We start from the raw sequence: 22,503 nt of genomic DNA, 5'->3' as shown, positions 1-22,503 counted from the left end.
GAGGGACCCCTGAGACCCCCGGGGGGACCCCGAAACTGGGGAGGGACCCATGGACCCCAGGGGGGACCCCGAAACTGGGGAGTGACCCCAGAGACCCCAGGGGGACCCCAAAACTGGGGAGGGACCCCTGAGAGCCCCGGGGGGACCCCGAAACTGGGGAGTGACCCATGGACCCCCCCAGGGAACCCCGAAACCGGGGAGTGACCCCAGAGACACCCCAAAACCGGGGAGTGCCCCCAGAGAGACCCAGAGACACCCGGGGGGACCCCGAAACTGGGGAGTGACCCCTGAGACCCCCCCAGAGACACCCGGGGGGACCCCGAAACTGGGGAGTGCCCCCAAATCCCCCCGAGGCACCCCAAAACCGGGAAGTGCCCCCTGAGACCCCCTGGGGCACCCCAAAACCGGGCAGTGCCCCCTGAGACCCCCAAAACCCGGGCAGCCCCCCCAGAACCCCCCCAGACTCCCCAAAACCCGGGCAGTGACCCCTGAGACCCCACAGGGCACCCCCAAACCCGGGCAGCACCCCCTGAACCCCCCCAAATTCCCCCCCAGGACCCCCCAATACCCGGGCAGGCCCACCTGAACCCCCCCAAATCCCCCCCAGGACCCCCCAATACCCGGGCAGCCCCCCAGAACCCCCGCAAAACCCCCCCCAAAATCCGGGCAGTGCCCCCTGAAGCCCCCAGACACCCCCGGGACACCCCAAAACCCAGGCAGGTCCCCCTGAGACCCCCCCGGGGACCTCAAAACCCGGGCAGCCCCCCCTGAACCCCCCCCAGAGACCCCCGGGGACCCCAAAACCGGGCAGTGCCCCCTGAGATCCCCAAACCCAGGCAGTGTCCCCTGAACTCCCCAGAGACCCCAAAACCCGGGCAGCACCCCCTGAACCCCACAAATCCCCCCCTAAACCCGGGCAGCCCCCCCTGAACCCCCCCAAACCTGGGCAGTGCCCCCTGAACCCCCGGGGACCCCAAAACCCGGGCAGTGCCCCCTGAACCCCCCAAATCCCCCCCCCAGACCCCCAAACCCGGGCAGCTCCCCCAGACCCCCCTGGGCACCCCAAAACCGGGCAGTGCCCCCTGAGACCCCCAAAATCCGGGCAGTGTCCCCTGAACCCCCCCCGGGGCACCCCCAAACCCGGGAAGTGCCCTCTGAGACCCCCTGAACCCCCCAAACCCGGCAGCCCCCTCTGAACCCCCCAGGGCCCCCCAAAACCCGGGCAGCCCCCCCTGAACCCCCCCAAACCCAGGCAGTGCCACCTGAACCCCCAGGGACCCCAAAACTCGGCAGCCCCCCCTGACACCCCCAGGGCCCCCCAATCCCGGGCAGCACCCCCTGAACCCCACAAACCCGAGCACACCCCGCTGAACCCCCCAGGGCACCCCAAACCTGGGCAGCCCCCTCCGAACCCCCCAAATCCCCCCCCAGGGCCCCCCAATCCCGGGCAGCGCCCCCTGAACCCCACAAACCCGAGCACCCCCGCTGAACCCCCCAGACCCACCCCAAAACTCGGGCAGTGCCCCCTGAACCCCCCAAATCCCCCCCCAGGGGCCCCCAAAACATGGGCACCCCCCCTGAACCCCCCGAATTCCCCCCCAAAACCCGGGCACCCCCCACCCTGAACACCCCCAAACCCGGCTGGTGCCCCCTGAACCCCTCAAATCTCCCCCCAAAACCCGGGCAGTGCCCCCTGAAGCCCCCAGACAGCCCCGGGGCACCCCAAAACCTGGGCAGCCCCCCCTGAACCCCCCTGAACCCCCCAAATCCCCCCCGGGCCCCCCCCCAAACCTGGGCAGTGCCCCCTGAACCCCTCAAATCCCCCCCCAAAACCCGGGCAGCCCCCCCCAAACCTCCTCAAATCCCCCCGCAGACCCCCCTATACCCGGGCAGCACCCCCTGAACCCTCCAGGGCACCCCAAAACCCGGGCAGCCCCCCCTGAACCCCCCAGGGTCCCCCAAAACCCGGCAGCCCCCCCAGAGAGCCCCGGGGCCCCCCAAACCCGGGCAGCCCCCCCAGAACCCCTCAAATCCCCCCCCAAAACCCGGGCAGCTGCCCCTGAACCCCCCCAGACTCCCCAAAACCCGGGCAGCCCCCTCTGAACCCCCCAGGGCCCCCCAAACCCGGGCAGCCCCCCCAGACCCCCGTGGGCACCCCAAAAACCGGGCAGTGCCACCTGAATCCCCGGGGCACCCCAAAACCCGGGCAGCACTCCCTGAACCCCCCAAATCCCACCCCAAAACTGGGCAGTGCCCCCAAATCCCCCCGGGGCACCCCAAAACCCGGGCAGCCCCCCCTGAACCCCCCAAATCCGCCCCAAAACCTGGGCAGTGCCCCCTGAAACCCCACAGGGCCCCCAAAACCAGGCAGTGCCCCATGGATCCCCCAGAGACCCCCGGGGCCCCCCAAAACCCGGGCAGTGCCCCCTGAACCCCCCAAATCCCACCCCAGACCCCCCAAACCCGGGCAGCCCCCCCAGGGCCCCCCAAAACCCGGCCGCCCCCCCTGACCCCCCTGGGGCCCCCCCAAACCCGGCAGCCCCCCCTGACCCCCCAGGGCCCCCCAAAACCCGGCAGCCCCCCTGACCCCCCCAATCCCTCAGGCAGAAGTCGAGTTTCCTGCCCAGCTACATCATCGACGTGCGGGAGCTGGACGAGAAACTGCTCAACATCATCGACATGCAGTTCTTACATGGCTACTATGAACCCACCCTGCTCATCCTCTTCGAGCCCAACCAGACCTGGCCCGGGTCAGTCTGGGGGTCCCAAGGGGATTTTGGGGGGATTTGGGGTGGTTTAGAAGGAATTGGAGGCAGTTTTCAGGGGGTTTTGGGGTTCCCAGCCCATGCAGTTCCTGCATGGCTGCTATGAGCCCACCCTGCTCATCCTCTTCGAGCCCAACCAGACCTGGCCCGGGTCAGTTGGGGGATTTTGGGGGGTGTCAGGGGGTTTTGGGGCAATTTGGGGTGGTTTGGAGGGAATTTGAGGCAGTTTAGGGCGGGTTTGTGGGGGTTTTAGAGTTTCAGGAGGGTCCCAGCCCATGCAGTTCCTGCATGGTTACTGTGAGCCCACCCTGCTCATTCTGTTTGAGCCCACCCAGACCTGGCCTGGGTCAGTCTGGGGGATTTTGGGGGGTTTCAGGGAGTTTGGGGTGGTTTAGGGGGATTTCAGGAGGTTTTGGGGCAGTTTTGGGGGGTTTTCAGGGGGTTTGGGGGGATTTCAGGAGGTTTTGGGGCAGTTTTGGGGGGTTTTCAGGGGGTTTGGGGGGATTTCAGGGGGTTTTGGGGTCCCAGCCCATGCAGTTCCTGCATGGTTACTGTGAGCCCACCCTGCTGATCCTATTGGAGCCCAACCAGACCTGGCCCAGGTCAGTTTTAGGGTTTGGGGAGAATTTTGGGGGGTTTTGGGACAGTTTGGGGGAGATTTGGGGCGGTTTAGAGGGAATTTGAGGCTCTTTTCAGGAGGTTTTGGGGGTCCCAGCCCATGCAGTTCCTACATGGCTGCTATGAGCCCACCCTCCTCATCCTCTTCGAGCCCAACCAGACCTGGCCCGGGTCAGTTGGGGATTTTGGGGGGATTTTGGGGGGTTTCAGGGGCTTTTGGGGCAGTTTTGGGGGGATTTCAAGGGGTTTTGAGAGGGTTTCAGGGGGTTTCAGGGGTTCCCAGCCCATGCAGTTCCTGCATGGCTGCTCTGAGCCCACCCTGCTGATCCTATTGGAGCCCAACCAGACCTGGCCTGGGTCAGTCTGGGGGTCCCAGGGGGATTTTGGGGGGATTTGGAGTGGTTTGGGGGAGATTTGGGGCGGTTTAGAGGGAATTTGAGGCAGTTTTCAGGAGGTTTCAGGGGGTTGGGGGGGATTTCAGGGGGTTTTCGGGGTCCCAGCCCATGCAGTTCTTACATGGCTGCTCTGAACCCACCCTCCTCATCCTCTTCGAGCCCAACCAGACCTGGCCCGGGTCAGTCTGGGCATTTTGGGGGATTTGGGGAGTTTTGGGGGGGTTTCAGGGAGTTTGGGGTGGTTTGGGGGAATTTCAGGGGGTTTTGGGGTTCCCAGCCCATGCAGTTCCTGCATGGCTGCTCTGAGCCCACCCTGCTGATCCTCTTTGAGCCCAACCAGACCTGGCCTGGGTCAGTCTGGGGGTCCCAGCGGGATTTGGGGGGGTTTCAGGGGCTTTGGGGTGATTTTGGGGGGTTTCAGGGAGTTTTGGGGGCATTTCAGGGGTCCCAGCCCATACAGTTCCTGCATGGTTACTGTGAGCCCACCCTGCTCATCCTATTGGAGCCCAACCAGACCTGGCCCGGGTCAGTTGGGGGATTTTGGGGGGTGTCAGGGGGTTTTGGGGCAATTTGGGGTGGTTTGGAGGGAATTTGAGGCAGTTTAGGGCGGGTTTGTGGGGGTTTTAGAGTTTCAGGAGGGTCCCAGCCCATGCAGTTCCTGCATGGTTACTGTGAGCCCACCCTGCTCATTCTGTTTGAGCCCACCCAGACCTGGCCTGGGTCAGTCTGGGGGATTTTGGGGGGTTTCAGGGAGTTTGGGGTGGTTTAGGGGGATTTCAGGAGGTTTTGGGGCAGTTTTGGGGGGTTTTCAGGGGGTTTGGGGGGATTTCAGGAGGTTTTGGGGCAGTTTTGGGGGTTTTCAGGGGGTTTGGGGGGATTTCAGGGGATTTCAGGGGTTCCCAGCCCATGCAGTTCTTGTATGGTTACTGTGAGCCCACCCTGCTGAACCTATTGGAGCTCAACCAGACCTGGCCCGGGTCAGTTTTAGGGTTTGGGGAGAATTTTGGGGGGTTTTGGGACAGTTTGGGGAGATTTGGGGCAGTTTAGAGGGAATTTGAGGCTCTTTTCAGGAGGTTTTGGGGGTCCCAGCCCATGCAGTTCCTGCATGGCTGCTATGAGCCCACCCTGCTGATCCTATTGGAGCCCACCCAGACCTGGCCCGGGTCAGTCGGGGGATTTTGGGGGGATTTGGGGTGTTTTGGGGCTGTTTCGGGGGGTTTTGGGGCTGTTTCAGGGGTGTTTGGGTGGGTTTCAGGTGTTTTGGGTGGGTTTCAGGGCTGTTTTGAGGGTCTTTCGGAGTGTTTTGGGGGTGTTTCAGGAGTGTTTGGGGGTGTTTCAAGGGTGTTTTTGGTGTGTTTCAGGTGTTTTGGGGCTGTTTCAGGTGTTTTGGGGCTGTCTCAGGTGTTTTGGGGGTGGTTTCAGGGCTGTTTTGGGGCTGTTTCAGGGCTGTTTCAGGGCTGTTTCAGGGCTGTTTCAGGGCTGTTTGGGGGTTCCCAGCCCCCTCAGTTCCCCATGGATCCCCTCAGTTCCCCCCTCTGACCCCAGCTCGAGCTGCTCTGGGGCACTTTTGGGGCATTTTGGGGCAGTTTTGGGGCCATTTGGGGGATTTTGAGGTTCAGGGGAGTTTTGGGGTCCCAGTGGGCTCTGGAAGGTCCCAGTGCAGGTCACAGTGCCCAGTTTGAGGTGACAGTGACACAGTGACAGGTGACAGTGCCCAGTTTGGGGTGACAGTGACACTGGGGACACAGGGACAGGGGACAGTGACACTGGGAACACAGGGACAGTGCCCAGTTTGGGGTGACAGTGGCACTGGGGACACAGGGACAGTGCCCAGTTAGGGGTGACAGTGGCACTGGGGACACAGGGACAGGGGACAGTGCCCAGTTTGGGGTGACAGTGGCACTGGGGACACAGGGACAGGGGACAGTGCCCAGTTTGGGGTGACAGTGGCACTGGGGACACAGGGACAGTGCCCAGTTAGGGGTGACAGTGGCACTGGGGACACAGGGACAGGGACAGTGCCCAGTTTGGGGTGACAGTGGCACTGGGGACACAGGGACAGGGGACAGTTTGGGGTGACAGTGGCACTGGGGACACAGGGACAGGGGACAGTTTGGGGTGACAGTGACACTGGGGACACAGTGACAGGTGACAGTGCCCAGTTTGGGGTGACAGTGGCACTGGGGACACAGGGACAGTGCCCAGTTTGGGGTGACAGTGGCACTGGGGACACAGGGACAGTGCCCAGTTTGGGGTGACAGTGGCACTGGGGACACAGGGACAGTGCCCAGTTTGGGGTGACAGTGACACAGTGACAGGTGACAGTGCCCAGTTTGGGGTGACAGTGGCACTGGGGACACAGGGACAGGGGACAGTTTGGGGTGACAGTGACACTGGGGACACAGTGACAGGTGACAGTGCCCAGTTTGGGGTGACAGTGGCACTGGGGACACAGGGACAGTGCCCAGTTTGGGGTGACAGTGGCACTGGGGACACAGGGACAGTGCCCAGTTTGGGGTGACAGTGACACAGTGACAGGTGACAGTGCCCAGTTTGGGGTGACAGTGACACTGGGGACACAGGGACAGGGGACAGTGCCCAGTTTGGGGTGACAGTGCCCAGTTTGGGGTCAGGGGACAGTTTGGGGTGACAGGGCTGAGGGGTCACAGAGGTCACCCCTGGTGACATTGGGGTGTCCCCAAGGGGTGACAGGGGTCAGGGGTCAGGGGTCAGGCTGTCACTCAGGGGGACATTGGGGTGTCCCCACAGGAGGGTGGCAGTGCCACAGGGCACAGGTGGGGTCAGGGGGTGTCTGTCACCCCCAGGTGACACAGAGGTGTCCCCACAGGAGGGTGGCAGTGCGGCAGGACACTGTGACCCCCAGGTGACCCCCAGGTGACACAGGGGTGACAGAGGTGTCCCCACAGGAGGGTGGCAGTGGGGCAGGACACTGTGACCCCCAGGTGACAGAGGTGTCCCCACAGGAGGGTGGCAGTGTCACAGGACACGGGTGGGGTCAGGCTGTGTCTGTCACCCCAAGGTGACTCCCAGGTGACCCCCAGGTGACAGAGGTGTCCCCACAGGAGGGTGGCAGTGTCACAGGACACTGTGACCCCCAGGTGACACAGAGGTGACAGAGATGTCCCCACAGGAGGGTGGCAGTGCGGCAGGACACGTGCAGCATCGTGGCCATCTCGCTGAACATCCTGCAGCGCGTGCACCCCGTGATCTGGTCCCTGAGCTCGCTGCCCTTCGACTGCACCCAGGCACTGCCTGTGCCCAAACCCATCGGTCAGTGACAGGGACAGGGACACAGTGACAGGGACAGGGACAGGGACAGTGACACAGTGACACAGTGACAGTGATCTGGTCCCTGAGCTCGCTGCCCTTCGACTGCACCCAGGCACTGCCTGTGCCCAAACCCATCGGTCAGTGACAGGGACAGGGACACAGTGACACAGGGACAGTGACACAGTGACAGTGACACAGTGACACAGTGACACAGGGACAGTGACACAGTGACAGGGACACAGTGACAGTGACAGTGACACAGGGACACAGTGACAGAGTGACAGTGACAGTGACACAGTGACACAGTGACAGTGACACAGTGACACAGGGACAGTGACAGTGACACAGTGACACAGTGACAGTGACACTCTGACAATGACACTGTCCCCATGTCCCAGGGGGTGACAATGACAATGACAATGACACTGTCCCCACTGTCCCCATGTCCCCGTGTCACAGGGGGTGTGGTGACAGTGACAATGACAATGACACTGTCCCCGTGTCCCAGGGGGTGACAATGACAATGACACTGTCCCCATGTCGCAGGGGGTGTTGTGACAATGACACTGTGACTATGTCCCAGGGGTGACAATGACACTGTCCCACTGTCCCCGTGTCGCAGGGGGTGTTGTGACAATAACACTGTTCCTGTGTCACAGGGGGTGACAATGACACTGACACTGACACTGTCCCCGTGTCCCAGGGGGTGACAATGACACTGTCCCCATGTCCGCGTGTCCCAGGGGGTGTTGTGACAATGACAATGACACTGTCCCCATGTCCCCATGTCCCAGGGGGTGACAATGACACTGACAATGACAATGACACTGTCCCCGTGTCCCAGGGGGTGACAATGACACTGTCCCCATGTCCGCGTGTCCCAGGGGGTGTTGTGACAATGACAATGACACTGTCCCCATGTCCCCATGTCCCAGGGGGTGACAATGACACTGACAATGACAATGACACTGTCCCCGTGTCCCAGGGGGTGTTGTGACAATGTCAATGACAATGACACTGACACTGTCCCCATGTCCCAGGGGGTGACAATGACAATGACACTGTCCCCACTGTCCCCACTGTCCCCGTGTCGCAGGGGGTGTTGTGACAATGACAATGACACTGTCCCCATGTCGCAGGGGGTGTTGTGACAATGACACTGTGACTATGTCCCAGGGGTGACACTGACACTGACACTGTCCCCGTGTCACAGGGGGTGACAATGACAATGACACTGACACTGTCCCCATGTCCCAGGGGGTGTTGTGATCTTCGCTGTGAACTCTCTGCTGTACCTGAACCAGAGCGTGCCCCCGTACGGGGTGGCCCTCAACAGCCTCACCTGCGGCACCACCGTCTTCCCTCTGCGTGAGTGACACATCTGTCACTGTCCCTGTCCCCTGTCCCTGTTCCTGTCCCCTGACACTGTCCCCTGTCACTGTCACTGTCCCTGTCCCCTGTCCCTGTTCCTGTCACTGTCCCTGTCTCCTGTCCCCTGTCCCCTGTCCCTGATCCTGTACAGGGTGGCCCTCAACAGCCTCACCTGCGGCACCACCGTCTTCCCTCTGCGTGAGTGACACATCTGTCACTGTCACTGTCCCCTGTCACTGTCACTGTCCCTGTCCCCTGTCCCCTGTCCCCTGTCACTGTCCCCTGTCCCCTGTCCCCTGTCCCTGTTCCTGTCCCTGTCCCCTGTCCCCTGTCCCCTGTCACTGTCCCCTGTCCCTGTCCCTGTCCCCTGTCCCTGTCACTGTCCCCTGTCCCTGTCCCTGTCCCCTGTCCCTGTCACTGTCCCCTGTCCCTGTCCCTGTCCCTGTCCCTGATCCTGTACAGGGTGGCCCTCAACAGCCTCACCTGCGGCACCACCATCTTCCCGCTCCGTGAGTGTCACTGTCACTGTGCCTGTCACTGTCACCATCCCTGTCCCTGTTCCCGTTCCTGTCCCTCTCCCCCGTCACTGTCCCTGTCCCATTCCCATTCCTTGTGTCACCATCCCCTCTCTCCTTGTCCCCATCCCTGTCACTGTCCCTGTGCCTATCCCTCTCCCCATCCCTGTTCCTGCTATGATTGTCTTTGTCTGTCCCCACTGTCCCTGTCCCATCCCTGTCCCCATCCCCGTCCCGCTGTCCCCACCCCAGCTGTCCCTGTCCCCACTGTCCCTCTCCCCATCCCTGTCCATGTCCTGTCCCAGTCCCCACCCCAGCTGTGACTGTCCCTGTTGCTGTCCCCTGTCCCCATCCCTGTCCCCTGTTCCTGTCCCCATCCCTGTCCCCTGTCCCTGTCCCCATCCCTGTCCCCAGCTGTGTCTGTCCCCATCCCTGTCCCCATCCCTGTCCCCATCCCCACTGTCCCCATCCCTGTCCCATCCCTGTTCCCACCTGTGACTGTCCCCATTCCTGTCCCCATCCCACTGTCCCTGTCCATGTCCCTGTCCATGTCCTGTCCCCATCCCCACTGTCCCCGTCCCTGTCCCATTCCTGTCCCCATCCCCACTGTCCCTGTCCATGTCCTTTCCCTGTCCCTGTCCCCATCCCACTGTCCCTGTCGCTGTCCCATCCCTGTCCCCATCCCTGTCCCCATCCCCACTGTCCCTGTCCCTGTCCCATCCCTGTCCCTATCCCCACTGTCCCCGTCCCTGTCCCTGTCCATGTCCTGTCCCCATCCCCACTGTCCCTGTCCCATTCCTGTCCCCATCCCCAGCTGTCCCTGTCCCCATCCCACTGTCCCCGTCCCTGTCCATGTCCTTTCCCTGTCCCTGTCCCCATCCCACTGTCCCTGTCGCTGTCCCATCCCTGTCCCCACCTGTCCCTGTCCCATTCCTGTCCCCATCCCCACTGTCCCTGTCCCTGTCCCCATCCCCACTGTCCCTGTCCCCATCCCCACTGTCCCCATCCCTGTCCCCATCCCCACTGTCCCCATTCCTGTCCCCATCCCCACTGTCCCGGTCGCTGTCCCCAGGGATCCAGGAGGGCGTGAGGATGACTCTGGACTGTGCCCAGGCCACCTTCATCTCCTATGACAAGATGGTCATCTCGCTCAAGGGGGGGGAGATGTGAGTCTGGGGGTGTCCCCAAGGGTCTGGGGGTGTCCCCAAGGGTTTGTGGTGTCCCCTGTCCCCCCCTGAAGTGCCACCCCCTGTCCCAGCCGTGTCCTGGCACTGCTCAGGCACAGGACAAGCTCTGTCCCCTCCTTCCCTGGGACAAGAGTGGGGGTCCCTGGGTTTCTGGGGTGACTTTTGGGGGTCTCCAGGGATTTTGGGGGGTCCTGGGGATGTCCCCAAGGGCTTGGGGGTGTCCCCAAGGGTTGGGGGTGTCCCCAAGTACTTCAGGGTGTCCCCAAGGGTTCGGGGCTGTCACCAAGGGTTTGGGGGTGTCCTCTAGGGTTTGGAGGTGTCCCCAGGGTTTGGGGGTGTCCCCAGGGGTTTGGGGGTGTCCCCAAGGACCCGGGGGTGTCCCCAAGGACCCGGGGGTGTCCCCAGGGATGGGTTTGTCACCCCCTGAGCTGTCCCTTGCTGTCCCAGCTATGTGCTGACGCTGATCACGGACGGGATGCGCTCTGTGCTGTGGGATAGTGAGGGGTCCCTGTTTTTAATGGGGGTGTCCCCAAGGGCTTGGGGGTGTCCCCCAGGGTGGGTTTGTCACCCCCTGAGCTGTCCCTTGCTGTCCCAGCTATGTGCTGACGCTGATCACGGACGGGATGCGCTCCGTGCGCTCCTTCCACTTCGACAAAGCGGCCGCCTCCGTCCTCACCACCTGTGTAAGCACCTGGGGACACCTGGGGACGCCTGGGCACACCTGGGGACGCCTGGGGACGCCTGGGGACGCTCAGGTGACACCTGTGTCCCCAGATGGTCCCTCTGGAGCCCGGGTATCTCTTCCTGGGGTCCCGCCTGGGGAATTCCCTCCTGCTCAGGTACACAGAGAAGCTGCAGGAGCCCCCGGCCGGGGCGGGCAAGGAGGGGCCTGACAGACAGGTGAGAGCCCACCTGGGAACCCCAAATAACACCTGGGGATCCCCAAAAATTACCTGGGAGTCCCAAAAATCCACCTGGGGATCCCCAAAAATCACCTGGGCACCCCAAAAATCACCTGGGGATCCCAAAAATCCACCTGGGGATCCCAAAAATCCACCCTGGGGATCCCAAAAATCCCCATCCCAGAGCTAGGGGAGTAAGGAGGGGCCTGACAGACAGGTGAGAGCCCAGAAAGCACCTGGGGACCCTAAAAATCACCTGGGGATCCCCAAAAATCACCTGGGGATACCCAAAATCCACCTGGGGATCCCAAAAATCCCCATCCCAGAGCCAGAGGGGCAAGGAGGGGCCTGACAGACAGGTGAGAGCCCAGAAAGCACCTGGGCACCCCAAAAACCACCTGGGCACCCCAAAATCCACATGGGCATCCCAAAAAAGCACCTGGGGATCCCCAGAATTCACCTGGGCACACCAAAATTCACCTGAGGATCCCCAGAACCCTCCCCAAGATCCCAAATCCCCATCTCAGAGCCAAGGGGGCAAGGAGGGGCCTGACAGACAGGTGAGAGCCCAAATCACACCTGGGCACCCCAAAATTCACCTGGAGATACCCAAAAATCACCTGGGCACCCCAAAAATCACCTGGGGATCCCCAAAATCCACCTGGGGATCCCAAAAACCACCTGGGCACCCCAAATCACACCTGGGATCCCCAAAATCCTCCCCAAGGAACCCAAACCCTTCCCGAGATCCCAAATCCCCATCCCAAAGCCGGAGGGGCCTGACAGACAGGTGAGAGCCCAAAAAGCACCTGGGCACCCCAAAAATCACCTGGGCACCCCAAAAATTACCTGGGAATCCCAAAATCCACCGAGGCACCCCAAAAATCACCTGGGCACCCCAAATCACACCTGGGAATCCCAAAACTGACCTGGGCACCCCAAGTCACCCCTGGGGACCCCAAAAATCACTTGGGGGGGATCCAAAATGTCCCTTGGGGACCCAAAATTTCATGTGGGGACCCCAACATCCATCTGGAGATCCCCAAAAATCACCTGGGCACCCCAAATCACACCTGGGCACCCCAAATCACACCTGGGCACCCCAAAATCACCTGGGGATCCCCAAATCACACCTGGGGACCCCACCCCTGTCCCTGTCCCCCCAGGAGGAGCCGCCAGTGAAGAAGAAACGCTCGGAGCCATCGGGGCCATGGGCAGGTGGGGACACCTGGGGACACCTGGGGACACCTGGGGGACAGGGGGGGCACCTGGGGGACATCTGGGGGACACCTGGGGGACACCTGGGGGACAGGGGGGGCACTTGGTGACATCTGGGGGACAGCTGGGGACAGTCTGGGACAGCTGGGACACACCTGGAGATGCCTGGGGTGCACTGGGGACACCTGGGGGACAGTCTGGGACAGCTGGGGGACACTTAGGGACAATCTGGGACACCTGGGGACACCTGAGCGATGCTGGGAACACCTGGGGGACACCTGGGGACACCTCTGGGGGACACCTGGGAACAGCTGGGACACACCTGGGGACACCTGGGGACACCTCTGGGGGACACCTGGGAACAGCTGGGACACACCTGGGGACACCTGGGGGACAGTCTGGGACAGCTGGAGACACCTGAGGGCACTTTGAGGATACTGGGGACACTGGGGGACACCTGGGGGACACTGGGGACACCTGGGGACCTGTAGAGACACTGGGGGGTGACACTGGGTGACAGGGAGGTGACAGTGGGTGACACAGCCGTGTCCCTGTCCCGGGGGGGTGACACAGGTGACACAGGTGTCACACAGGTGTGTCCCTGTGGCAGGGGGGTGACACAGGTGTCACACAGGTGTCACACAGGTGTCACACAGGTGTCACCCAGGTGTGTCCCTGTTGCAGGGGGGTGTCACAGGTGTCACCCAGGTGTCACACAGGTGTGTCCCTGTCGCAGGGGGGTGACACAGGTGTCACACAGATGTCACACAGGTGTCACCCAGGTGTCACCCAGGTGTCACAGGTGTCACAGGTGTGTCCCTGTGGCAGGGGGGAAGCCGCAGGCTCAGGACGAGGTGGATGAGATCGAGGTGTACGGCAGCGAGGCGGCCTCGGGGACACAGCTGGCCACCTACTCCTTCGAGGTAATGTCACCTGTGTGTCACCTGTGTGTCACCTGTCTGTCACCCCAACCTGGCCACCTACTCCTTCGAGGTAATGTCACCTGTGTGTCACCTGTCTGTCACCTGTCTGTCACCCCAACCTGGCCACCTACTCCTTCGAGGTAATGTCATTGTCACCTGTGTGTCACCTGTGTGTCACCTGTCTGTCACCTGTCTGTCACCCCAACCTGGCCACCTACTCCTTCGAGGTAATGTCATTGTCACCTGTGTGTCACCTGTGTGTCACCTGTCTGTCACCTGTCTGTCACCCCAACCTGGCCACCTACTCCTTCGAGGTAATGTCATTGTCACCTCCCTGTCACCTGTGTGTCACCTCCCTGTCACCTGTCTGTCACCTGTCACCTGTCTGTCACCCCAACCTGGCCACCTACTCCTTCGAGGTAATGTCACTGTCACCTGTGTGTCACCTGTGTGTCACCTGTCTGTCACCTGTGTGTCACCTGTCTGTCACACACAGCTGGCCACCTACTCCTTTGAGGTAATGTCATTGTCACCTGTGTGTCACCTGTCACCCCAACCTGGCCACCTACTCCTTCGAGGTAATGTCACTGTCACCTGTGTGTCACCTGTGTGTCACCCCAACCTGGCCACCTACTCCTTCGAGGTACTGTCACCTGTGTGTCACCTGTGTGTCACCTGTGTGTCACCTGTGTGTCACCCCAACCTGGCCACCTACTCCTTCGAGGTATTGTCACCTGTGTGTCACCTGTGTGTCACCTGTGTGTCACCTGTCTGTCACCCCAACCTGGCCACCTACTCCTTCGAGGTAATGTCACCTGTGTGTCACCTGTCTGTCACCTGTCTGTCACCTGTCTGTCACCTGTCACCTGTCACCTGTGTGTCACCCCAACCTGGCCACCTACTCCTTCGAGGTACTGTCACTGTCACCCGTGTGTCACCTCCCTGTCACCTGTCTGTCACCTGTCTGTCACCTCCCTGTCACACACAGCTGGCCACCTACTCCTTTGAGGTAATGTCATTGTCACCTGTGTGTCACCTGTGTGTCACCTGTGTGTCACCTGTCTGTCACCCCAACCTGGCCACCTACTCCTTCGAGGTAATGTCATTGTCACCTGTCTGTCACCTGTCTGTCACCTGTGTGTCACCTGTGTGTCACACACAGCTGGCCACCTACTCCTTCGAGGTAATGTCATTGTCACCTGTGTGTCATCTCCCTGTCACCCCAACCTGGCCACCTACTCCTTCGAGGTACTGTCACTGTCACCTGTGTCACATCCCTGTCATCTGTCTGTCACCTCCCTGTCACCCCAACTTGGCCACCTGCCCCTTCACAGTACTGTCATTGTCACCTCCCTGTCACCCCCGTGTCCCTGTCCCCGTGTGAGCGCGGTGTCCCTGTCCCCGCGCCAGGTGTGTGACAGCATCCTCAACATCGGGCCCTGCGCCAACGCCGCCATGGGGGAGCCAGCCTTCCTGTCTGAGGAGGTGAGAGGGGAAAAAACCCAAAAATACCCCAAAAATACCCCAAAAATACCCCAAAACCCACCCCAAACCCGGCCTTCCTGTCCGAGGAGGTGAGAGGGGAAAAACCCCAAATGTACCCCAAAAATACCCCAAAATCCACCCCAAACCCACCCCAAACCCGGCCTTCCTGTCTGAGGAGGTGAGAGGGGAAAAACCCCAAAAACCCACCCCAAAAACCCCCAAATCCACCCCAAAATGTACCCCAAAACCCACCCAAAACCAACCCCAAACCCGGCCTTCCTGTCCGAGGAGGTGAGGGACCCAAAAACCCAAAAATGTACCCCAAAAATACCCCAAAATCCACCCCAAAACCCACCCCAACTGAGGGACCCAAAAACCCCCAAATCCACCCCAAAATGTACCCCAGAAACCCCGAAATGTGCCCCAAAAATACCCCAGAATGTACCCCAGAACCCAGCCCAACTGAGGGACCCAAAACCCCCAAACCCACCCCGGAATGTCCCCCAGAAACCCCAAAATGTGCCCCAAAAACCCCAAAATGTACCTCAAAGCCGAGCCCAACTGAGGGACCCAAATCCACCCCAAAATGTACCCCAGAAACCCCAAAATGCACCCCAAAAATACCCCAAAATGTACCCCAAAACCCAGCCCCACTGAGGGACCCAAAACCCCAAATCCACCCCAAAATGTACCCCAGAAACCCCAAAACCCACCCCAAAATGTACCCCAGAAACCCCAAAATCCACCTCAAAACCCGGCCCAACTGAGGGACCCAAAAACCCCAAAATGTCCCCCAGAAACCCCAAAATGTACCCCAAAAATACCTCAAAATGTACCCCAAAAATACCCCAAAATTTACCCCAAAATGTACCCCCAAACCTGACCCCAAACCTGACCCCACTGTTTTCTCTGCAGTTCCAGAACAGCCCCGAGCCCGACCTGGAGATCGTCCTGTGCTCGGGGTACGGCAAGAACGGGGCCCTGACCGTGCTGCAGGTACCCAAAAACCCCAAAACTGACCCCAAAAACCACCCCAAAAACCCCAAAAACCACCCCAAAAACCACCCCAAAAACCAGCCCAAAAACCCCAACCCCTGCCTGTGCTCGGGGTATGGCAAGAACAGGACCCTGACCGTGCTGCAGGTACCCAAAAACCCCAAAAACCACCCCAAAAACCACCCCAAAAACCACCCCAAAAACCACCCCAAAAACCACCCCAAAAACCACCCCAAAAACCCCAAAACTGACCCCAAAAACCAGCCCAAAAACCACCCCAAAACCAGCCCTGAACCCCAACCCCTGCCTATGCTCGGGGTACGGCAAGAACAGGGCCCTGACCGTGCTGCAGGTACCCAAAAACCTCAAAAACCACCCCAAAACCACCCCAAAAACCACCCCAAAAACCACCCCAAAAACCCCAACCCCTGCCTATGCTCGGGGTACGGCAAGAACGGGGCCCTGACCGTGCTGCAGGTACCCAAAAACCCCAAAACTGACCCCAAAAACCACCCCAAAAACCACCCCAAAACCACCCCAAAAACCACCCCAAAAACCCCAAACCCTGCCTGTGCTTGGGGTACGGCAAGAACGGGGCCCTGACCGTGCTGCAGGTACCCAAAAACCCCAAAAACCACCCCAAAACCACCCCAAAACCACCCCAAAAACCACCCCAAAAACCACCCTAAAAACCCCAAAAACCACCCCAAAACCACCCCAAAAACCCCAACCCCTGCCTGTACTTGGGGTACGGCAAGAACGGGGCCCTGACCGTGCTGCAGGTACCCAAAAACCCCAAAAACCACCCCAAAACCAGCCCTGGGACCCCAAAAAACCCAAACACACCCCAGAAATGACCCTGGGATCCCAAAATCCCAAAACACATCCCAAAACCAGCCCTGAACCCCAAAACCATCCCTTAGACCCCAACCTCCCCTACAAACCCCCCCTGAACCTCAAAACCCCAAATCCTCCCTGAAACCCCACAAACCCCAAATCCACCCTGATCCCCAAATCCCCCTGAGCCCCAAAAACTGCAACCCCCCCTAAGCCCCAAAAACCCCAAAACCCCAACCCCCCCTGAACCTCAAAACCCCAAATCCCCCCTGAAACCCCACAAACCCCAAATCCACCCTGATCCCCAAATCCCCCTAAGCCCCAAAAACTGCAACCCCCCCTAAGCCCCAAAAACCCCAAAACCTCAACCCCCCCTGAACCCCAAAACCCCAAATCCCCCCTGAACCCCACAAACCCCAAACTCTGAAACCCCCCCAAACCTCCCCTAAACCCCCAAATCCCCCTTGACTCCAAAACCCCCCTGAACCCCAAAACCCGAAACCCAGAGCAAAAAGTTCAGATCCCTAAAACTCCAAAACCCCTGAACCACCCTGAACCCCAAATCCCGCCAAACCCCAAAAACCCTAAAAACCCTAAAAACCCCAAATCCCCCCTCAATCCTTCATAAACCCCAAATCCCCCCTGAACCCCAAAACCTCAAACCCCAAATCCTGCCCCAAACCCCAAAACCCCAAATCCCCCCTGGCCTCCAAACCCCCCCCGAAACCCCAAAACCATCTGAACCCCACAAAGCTCCCATGGACCCCAAATCCCACAAACCCCAAATCCCCTCAGAACCCCCCAAAACCCCAAATCCCCCCCCTGAACCTCAAAAACCCTAAAACGCCCCGAACCCCAAAACCCCAAACCCCACAAACCCTCCCTGAACCCCAGAACCCCACAAACCCCAAATCTCCCCTGAACCCAAAATCCCCTCTGAACCCCAAAAAACCCCAAAACACCCCCTGAACCCCCAAATCACCCCTGAGCCCCAAAAACTCCAAATCCCCCTGAATCCCAAAAGCCCCTGAAACCCCAAAACATTCCCCAAACCCCAAAAACCCCAAATCCCACCTGAACCCCACAAATCCCCCCTGAACCCCAAAAACCCCAAATTCCCCCTGAACCTCCCAAATCCCCCCTGAACCCCAAAAACCCCAAATCCCCCCTGAACCCCACAAACCCCCCTGAACCCCAGAAACCCCAAATCCCCCCTGAACCCCACAAACCTCCCCTGAACCCCAGAAACCCCAAATCCCCCCTGAACCCCACAAACCCCCCCTGAACCCCAAAAACCCCAAATCCCCCCTGAACCCCAAAAACCCCAAATTCCCCCTGAACCCCACAAATCCCCCCTGAACCCCAACAACCCCAAATCCCCCTGAACCCCACAAATCCCCCCTGTACCCCAAAAACCCCAAATTCCCCCTGAACCCCACAAACCCCCCCTGAACCCCAAAAACCCCAAATCCCCCCGCACCCCTGAGTGCCCCCGTGGGAGGTTCCTGAGGGGCCGATCCCGGTGCCAGAGCAGGGCTGGGGTGAACCAGGGTGACCCCAAAGGTTGGGGAGCGCCTGTACCCCCCCAGGGACACCCCAAAAACCCCAAAAACCCCAAAAACTGCCTGTACCCCCCCAGGGACACCCCAAAAACCCCAAAAACTGCCTGTATCCCCCCAGGGACACCCCAAAAACCCCAAATCCCACCTGTACCCCCCCAGGGACACCCCAAAAACCCCAAAAACTGCCTGTACCCCCCCAGGGACACCCCAAAAACCCCCAAATCCCACCTGTACCCCCCCAGGGACACCCCAAAAACCCCAATACCCACCTGTACCCCCCAAAAACCCCAAAAACTGCCTGTACCCACCCAGGGACACCCCAAAACCCCAAATCCTGCCTGTACCCCCCCAGGGACACCCCAAAAACCCCAAAAACTGCCTGTACCCCCCCAGGGACACCCCAAAAACCCCAAAAACTGCCTGTACCCACCCAGGGACACCCCAAAAACCCAAAACTGCCTGTACCCACCCAGGGACACCCCAAAACCCGCCTGTACCCCCCAGGGACACCCCAAAAACCCCAAATCCTACCTGTACCCCTCAGGGACACCCCAAATCCGCCTGTACCCCCCAGGGACACCCCAAAACCCATGGGGTACATCCCATAAAGATGGCACTGGAACTGTCCCCTGATGCTTTCCCTGGTCCCTGTCCCCTGTCCCCATCGCTGTCCCCTCACCTCTGTCCCCATCCCTGTCCCATTTCCCTGCCCCATCCCTGTCCCTGTCCCTGTTCCTGTGACCACTGTCCCCTGTGACCACTGTCCTGTCCCCATCCCTGTCCCACTGTCCCCATCCCTGTCCCCTGTGACCACTGTCCCCTGTCCCCATCCCTGTCCCTGTCCCCTGCTCTCTGTCCCCATCCCTGTCTCCAACCTTGTCCCCATCCCTGCCTCTGTCCCTGTCCCCTGTCCCTCCTGTCCCTGTCCCTGTCCTCTATCCCTGTCCCCTGACTGGTGTCCCCCATCCCTGTGTCCCCCGTCCCTGTGTCCCCCGTCCCTGTCTCCTGACTGCTGTTCCTGTCCCCATCCCCTGTGACATCCCTGTCCCCTGTGACAGCTGTCCCCATCCCTGTCCCCTGCTCTCTGTCTCTGTCCCCATCCCTGTCTCCACCCTTGTCCCCATCTCTGTCCCTGTCCCCATCACTGTCCCCCTGTGACGGGTGTCCCCATCGCTGTCCCTGTCCCCATCCCCGTCCCTGTCCCCATCCCTGTCCCCTGTGATGGGTGTCCCCGTCCCCATCCCCATCGCTGTCCCCTGTGGCGGGTGTCCCCATTGCTGTCCCCATCCCTGTCCCTGTCCCCATCGCTGTCCCCTGTGACGGGTGTCCCCATCCCTGTCCCCGTCCCTGTTCCCTGTCTGTGTCCCCCTGTGACAGGTGTCCCCATCCCTGTCCCTGTCCCCTGTCCCCAGCCCTGTCCCCATCCCTGTCCCCTGTGGCGGGTGTCCCTGTCCCTGTCCCCTGTGGCGGGTGTCCCTGTCCCCATCCCTGTCCCCTGTGGCGGGTGTCCCCATGGCTGTCCCCCGTTGGTGTCCCCAGCGCAGCATCCGGCCGCAGGTTGTCACCACCTTTGAGCTGCCCGGCTGTTACGACATGTGGACAGTCACCGCGCCCCCGCCCCGGGAGCAGGTGAGTCCCTGTGGCACCCCCTGTGTCACCTGTGTCACCCCCCCCGTGTCCCTGTGTCACCGCGCCCCCGCCCCGGGAGCAGGTGAGTCCCTGTGGCACCTGTGTCACCCCCTGTGTCACTGTGTCACCTGTGTCACTGTATCACCCCCCCTGTGTCCCTGTGTCACCCCCTGTGTCACCTGTGTCACCCCCCCTGTGTCCCTGTGTCACCGCGCCCCCGCCCCGGGAGCAGGTGAGTCCCTGTGGCACCTGTGGCACCCCTTTGTGTCCCTGTGTCACCTGTGTCACCCCCTGTGTCACCCCCTGTGTCACCCCCTGTGTCACTGTGTCCCCTGTGTCACTGTATCACCCCCCCGTGTCCCTGTGTCACCCCCTGTGTCACCCCCTGTGTCACCTGTGTCACCCCCCCCATGTCCCTGTGTCACCGCGCCCCCGCCCCGGGAGCAGGTGAGTCCCTGTGTCACCCCCTGTGTCACTGTGTCCCTGTGTCACCCCCCTGTGTCACCTGTGTCACCCCCTGTGTCACCCCCCTGTGTCACCCCCTTGTGTCACTGCGCCCCCGCCCCGGGAACAGGTGGGTCCCCGTGGCACCTGTGTCACCTGTGTCACCCGTGTCACCCCTTTGTGTCCCTGTGTCACCTGTGTCACCCCCCTGTGTCCCTGTGTCACCGCACCCCCACCCCGGGAACAGGTGGGTCCCTGTGTCACCCCCTTGTGTCACCTGTGTCACACCCCTGTGTCCCTGTGTCACCTGTGTCTCACCCCTGTGTACCTGTGTCACCCTCCCTGTGTCACCCCGTGTCATCTGTGTCCCTGTGTCACCCCCCGGTGTCACTGTGTCCCCATCCATGTCCCTGTGTCCCCTCTTGCCCTCATGTCCCCTTTTCCCCCATCCCCATGTCCCCCTGTCCCCCTGTCCGTGTGTCCCCATCCCCATGTCCCTCTGTCCCTCCATGTCCTCTGTGTCCCCCTTTCCCCTCTTGTCCCAATGTCCCCCTGTCTCACCGTGTCCTCTGTGTCTCCCTGTCGTCCCAATGTCCCCCTGTCCCCCCATTCCTGTGTCCCCATGTCCCCCTGTCCCTCCGTGTCCTCTGTGTCCCCCTGTCCCCCCATTCCTGTGTCCCCATGTCCCAATGTCCCTGTCCCTCCGTGTCCTCTGTGTCCCCCTGTCCCCCCATTCCTGTGTCCCCATGTCCCTGTCCCCACAGCCCGAGGTGGCCCCAGGGACCAGCGCAGAGCCCGAGGCGGCGACGGCGGCTCCGGAAACTTCTGAGGAGGACGGGGAACGTCACGGGTTCCTGATCCTGAGCCGCGAGGACTCCACCATGGTGAGGGACACTGGGGACATCATGGGGACACCATGGGGACATTGGGGTTCCTGATCCTGAGCCGCGAGGACTCCACCATGGTGAGGGACACTGGGGACATCATGGGGACATTGGGGTTCCTGATCCTGAGCCGCGAGGACTCCACCATGGTGAGGGGACATTGGGGACATTGGGGACACCATGGGGACATCATGGGGACATCGGGGACATTGGGGTTCCTGATCCTGAGCCGCGAGGATTCCACCATGGTGAGGGGACACTGGGGACATCATGGGGACACCATGGGGACATCATGGGGACACTGGGGTTCCTGATCCTGAGCCGCGAGGACTCCACCATGGTGAGGGACATTGGGGACATCATGGGGACATTGGGGACATCATGGGGACATCATGGGGACATCACGGGGACATTGGGGTTCCTGATCCTGAGCCGTGAGGACTCCACCATGGTGAGGGGACATTGGGGACATTATGGGGACATCATGGGGACATCGGGGACATTGGGGTTCCTGATCCTGAGCCGCGAGGACTCCACCATGGTGAGGGGACATTGGGGACACCATGGGGACATTGGGGACACCATGGGGACACTGGGGTTCCTGATCCTGAGCCGCGAGGACTCCACCATGGTGAGGGACATTGGGGACATTGGGGACACCATGGGGACATTGGGGACATTGGGGTTCCTGATCCTGAGCCGCGAGGACTCCACCATGGTGAGGGGACATTGGGGACATCATGGGGACATTGGGGTTCCTCATTCTGAGCCGCGAGGACTCCACCATGGTGAGGGACACTGGGGACACCACGGGGACACCATGGGGACACCATGGGGACACTGGGGTTCCTCATCCTGAGCTCAGAGGGCTCCACCATGGTGAGAGGACACTGGGGACATTGGGGACACCATGGGGACATTGGGGTTCCTCATCCTGAGCTGCGAGGACTCCACCATGGTGAGGGGACATTGACTGGGGACACTGGGGACATTGGGGACACCATGGGACACCATGGGGACACTGGGGTTCCTCATCCTGAGCTCAGAGGGCTCCGCCATGGTGAGAGGACACTGGGGACATTGGGGACATTGGGGACATTGGGGTTCCTCATCCTGAGCTGCGAGGACTCCACCATGGTGAGGGGACATTGACTGGGGACATTGGGGACATTGGGGACATCATGGGGACATCATGGGGACATCGGGGTTCCCCATCCTGAGCGGTGAGGACTCCACCATGGTGAGGGGACATTGACTGGGGACATCATGGGGACATTGGGGTTCCTCATCCTGAACTCAGAGGGCTCCACCATGGTGAGTGACACTGGGGACACTGGGGACACCTTGGGGACACCTTGGGGACATCATGGGAACATTGGGGTTCCTGATCCTGAGCCGCGAGGACTCCACCATGGTGAGGGGACATTGACTGGGGACATCATGGGGACATTGGGGTTCCTCATCCTGAGCTGCAAGGACTC

The 22,503-nt window shown here is 61.0% G+C and overlaps 1 protein-coding gene across 8 annotated transcripts in view; it reads left to right on the top strand.

Annotated features, from left to right (window-relative positions):
- Positions 1 to 22,503, top strand: part of CPSF1 (cleavage and polyadenylation specific factor 1) — an 88,745-nt gene that overhangs the window by 25,497 nt on the left and 40,745 nt on the right. For 5 of the 8 annotated variants that reach the window (XM_077189965.1, XM_077189960.1, XM_077189954.1 and 2 more), the window contains exons 8-19: positions 2,604 to 2,750; positions 6,930 to 7,069; positions 8,327 to 8,437; positions 10,028 to 10,121; positions 10,738 to 10,825; positions 10,917 to 11,042; positions 12,211 to 12,262; positions 13,091 to 13,185; positions 14,596 to 14,670; positions 15,586 to 15,666; positions 19,605 to 19,694; positions 20,903 to 21,022. In XM_077189965.1, coding sequence (XP_077046080.1) covers positions 2,604 to 2,750; positions 6,930 to 7,069; positions 8,327 to 8,437; positions 10,028 to 10,121; positions 10,738 to 10,825; positions 10,917 to 11,042; positions 12,211 to 12,262; positions 13,091 to 13,185; positions 14,596 to 14,670; positions 15,586 to 15,666; positions 19,605 to 19,694; positions 20,903 to 21,022 — 1,219 coding nt within the window. The remainder of the gene's footprint in view (positions 1 to 2,603; positions 2,751 to 6,929; positions 7,070 to 8,326; positions 8,438 to 10,027; positions 10,122 to 10,737; positions 10,826 to 10,916; positions 11,043 to 12,210; positions 12,263 to 13,090; positions 13,186 to 14,595; positions 14,671 to 15,585; positions 15,667 to 19,604; positions 19,695 to 20,902; positions 21,023 to 22,503) is intronic. The other 3 variants (XM_077189977.1, XM_077189974.1, XM_077189967.1) reach the window with 3 other exon arrangements.

Source organism: Agelaius phoeniceus, chromosome 1 (genome assembly GCF_051311805.1).
Source record: "Agelaius phoeniceus isolate bAgePho1 chromosome 1, bAgePho1.hap1, whole genome shotgun sequence".
Classification (NCBI taxonomy): Eukaryota; Metazoa; Chordata; class Aves; order Passeriformes; family Icteridae; genus Agelaius; species Agelaius phoeniceus.
Note: the sequence above shows the minus strand (reverse complement) of the source record. Positions and strands in the feature narration are given on the sequence as shown.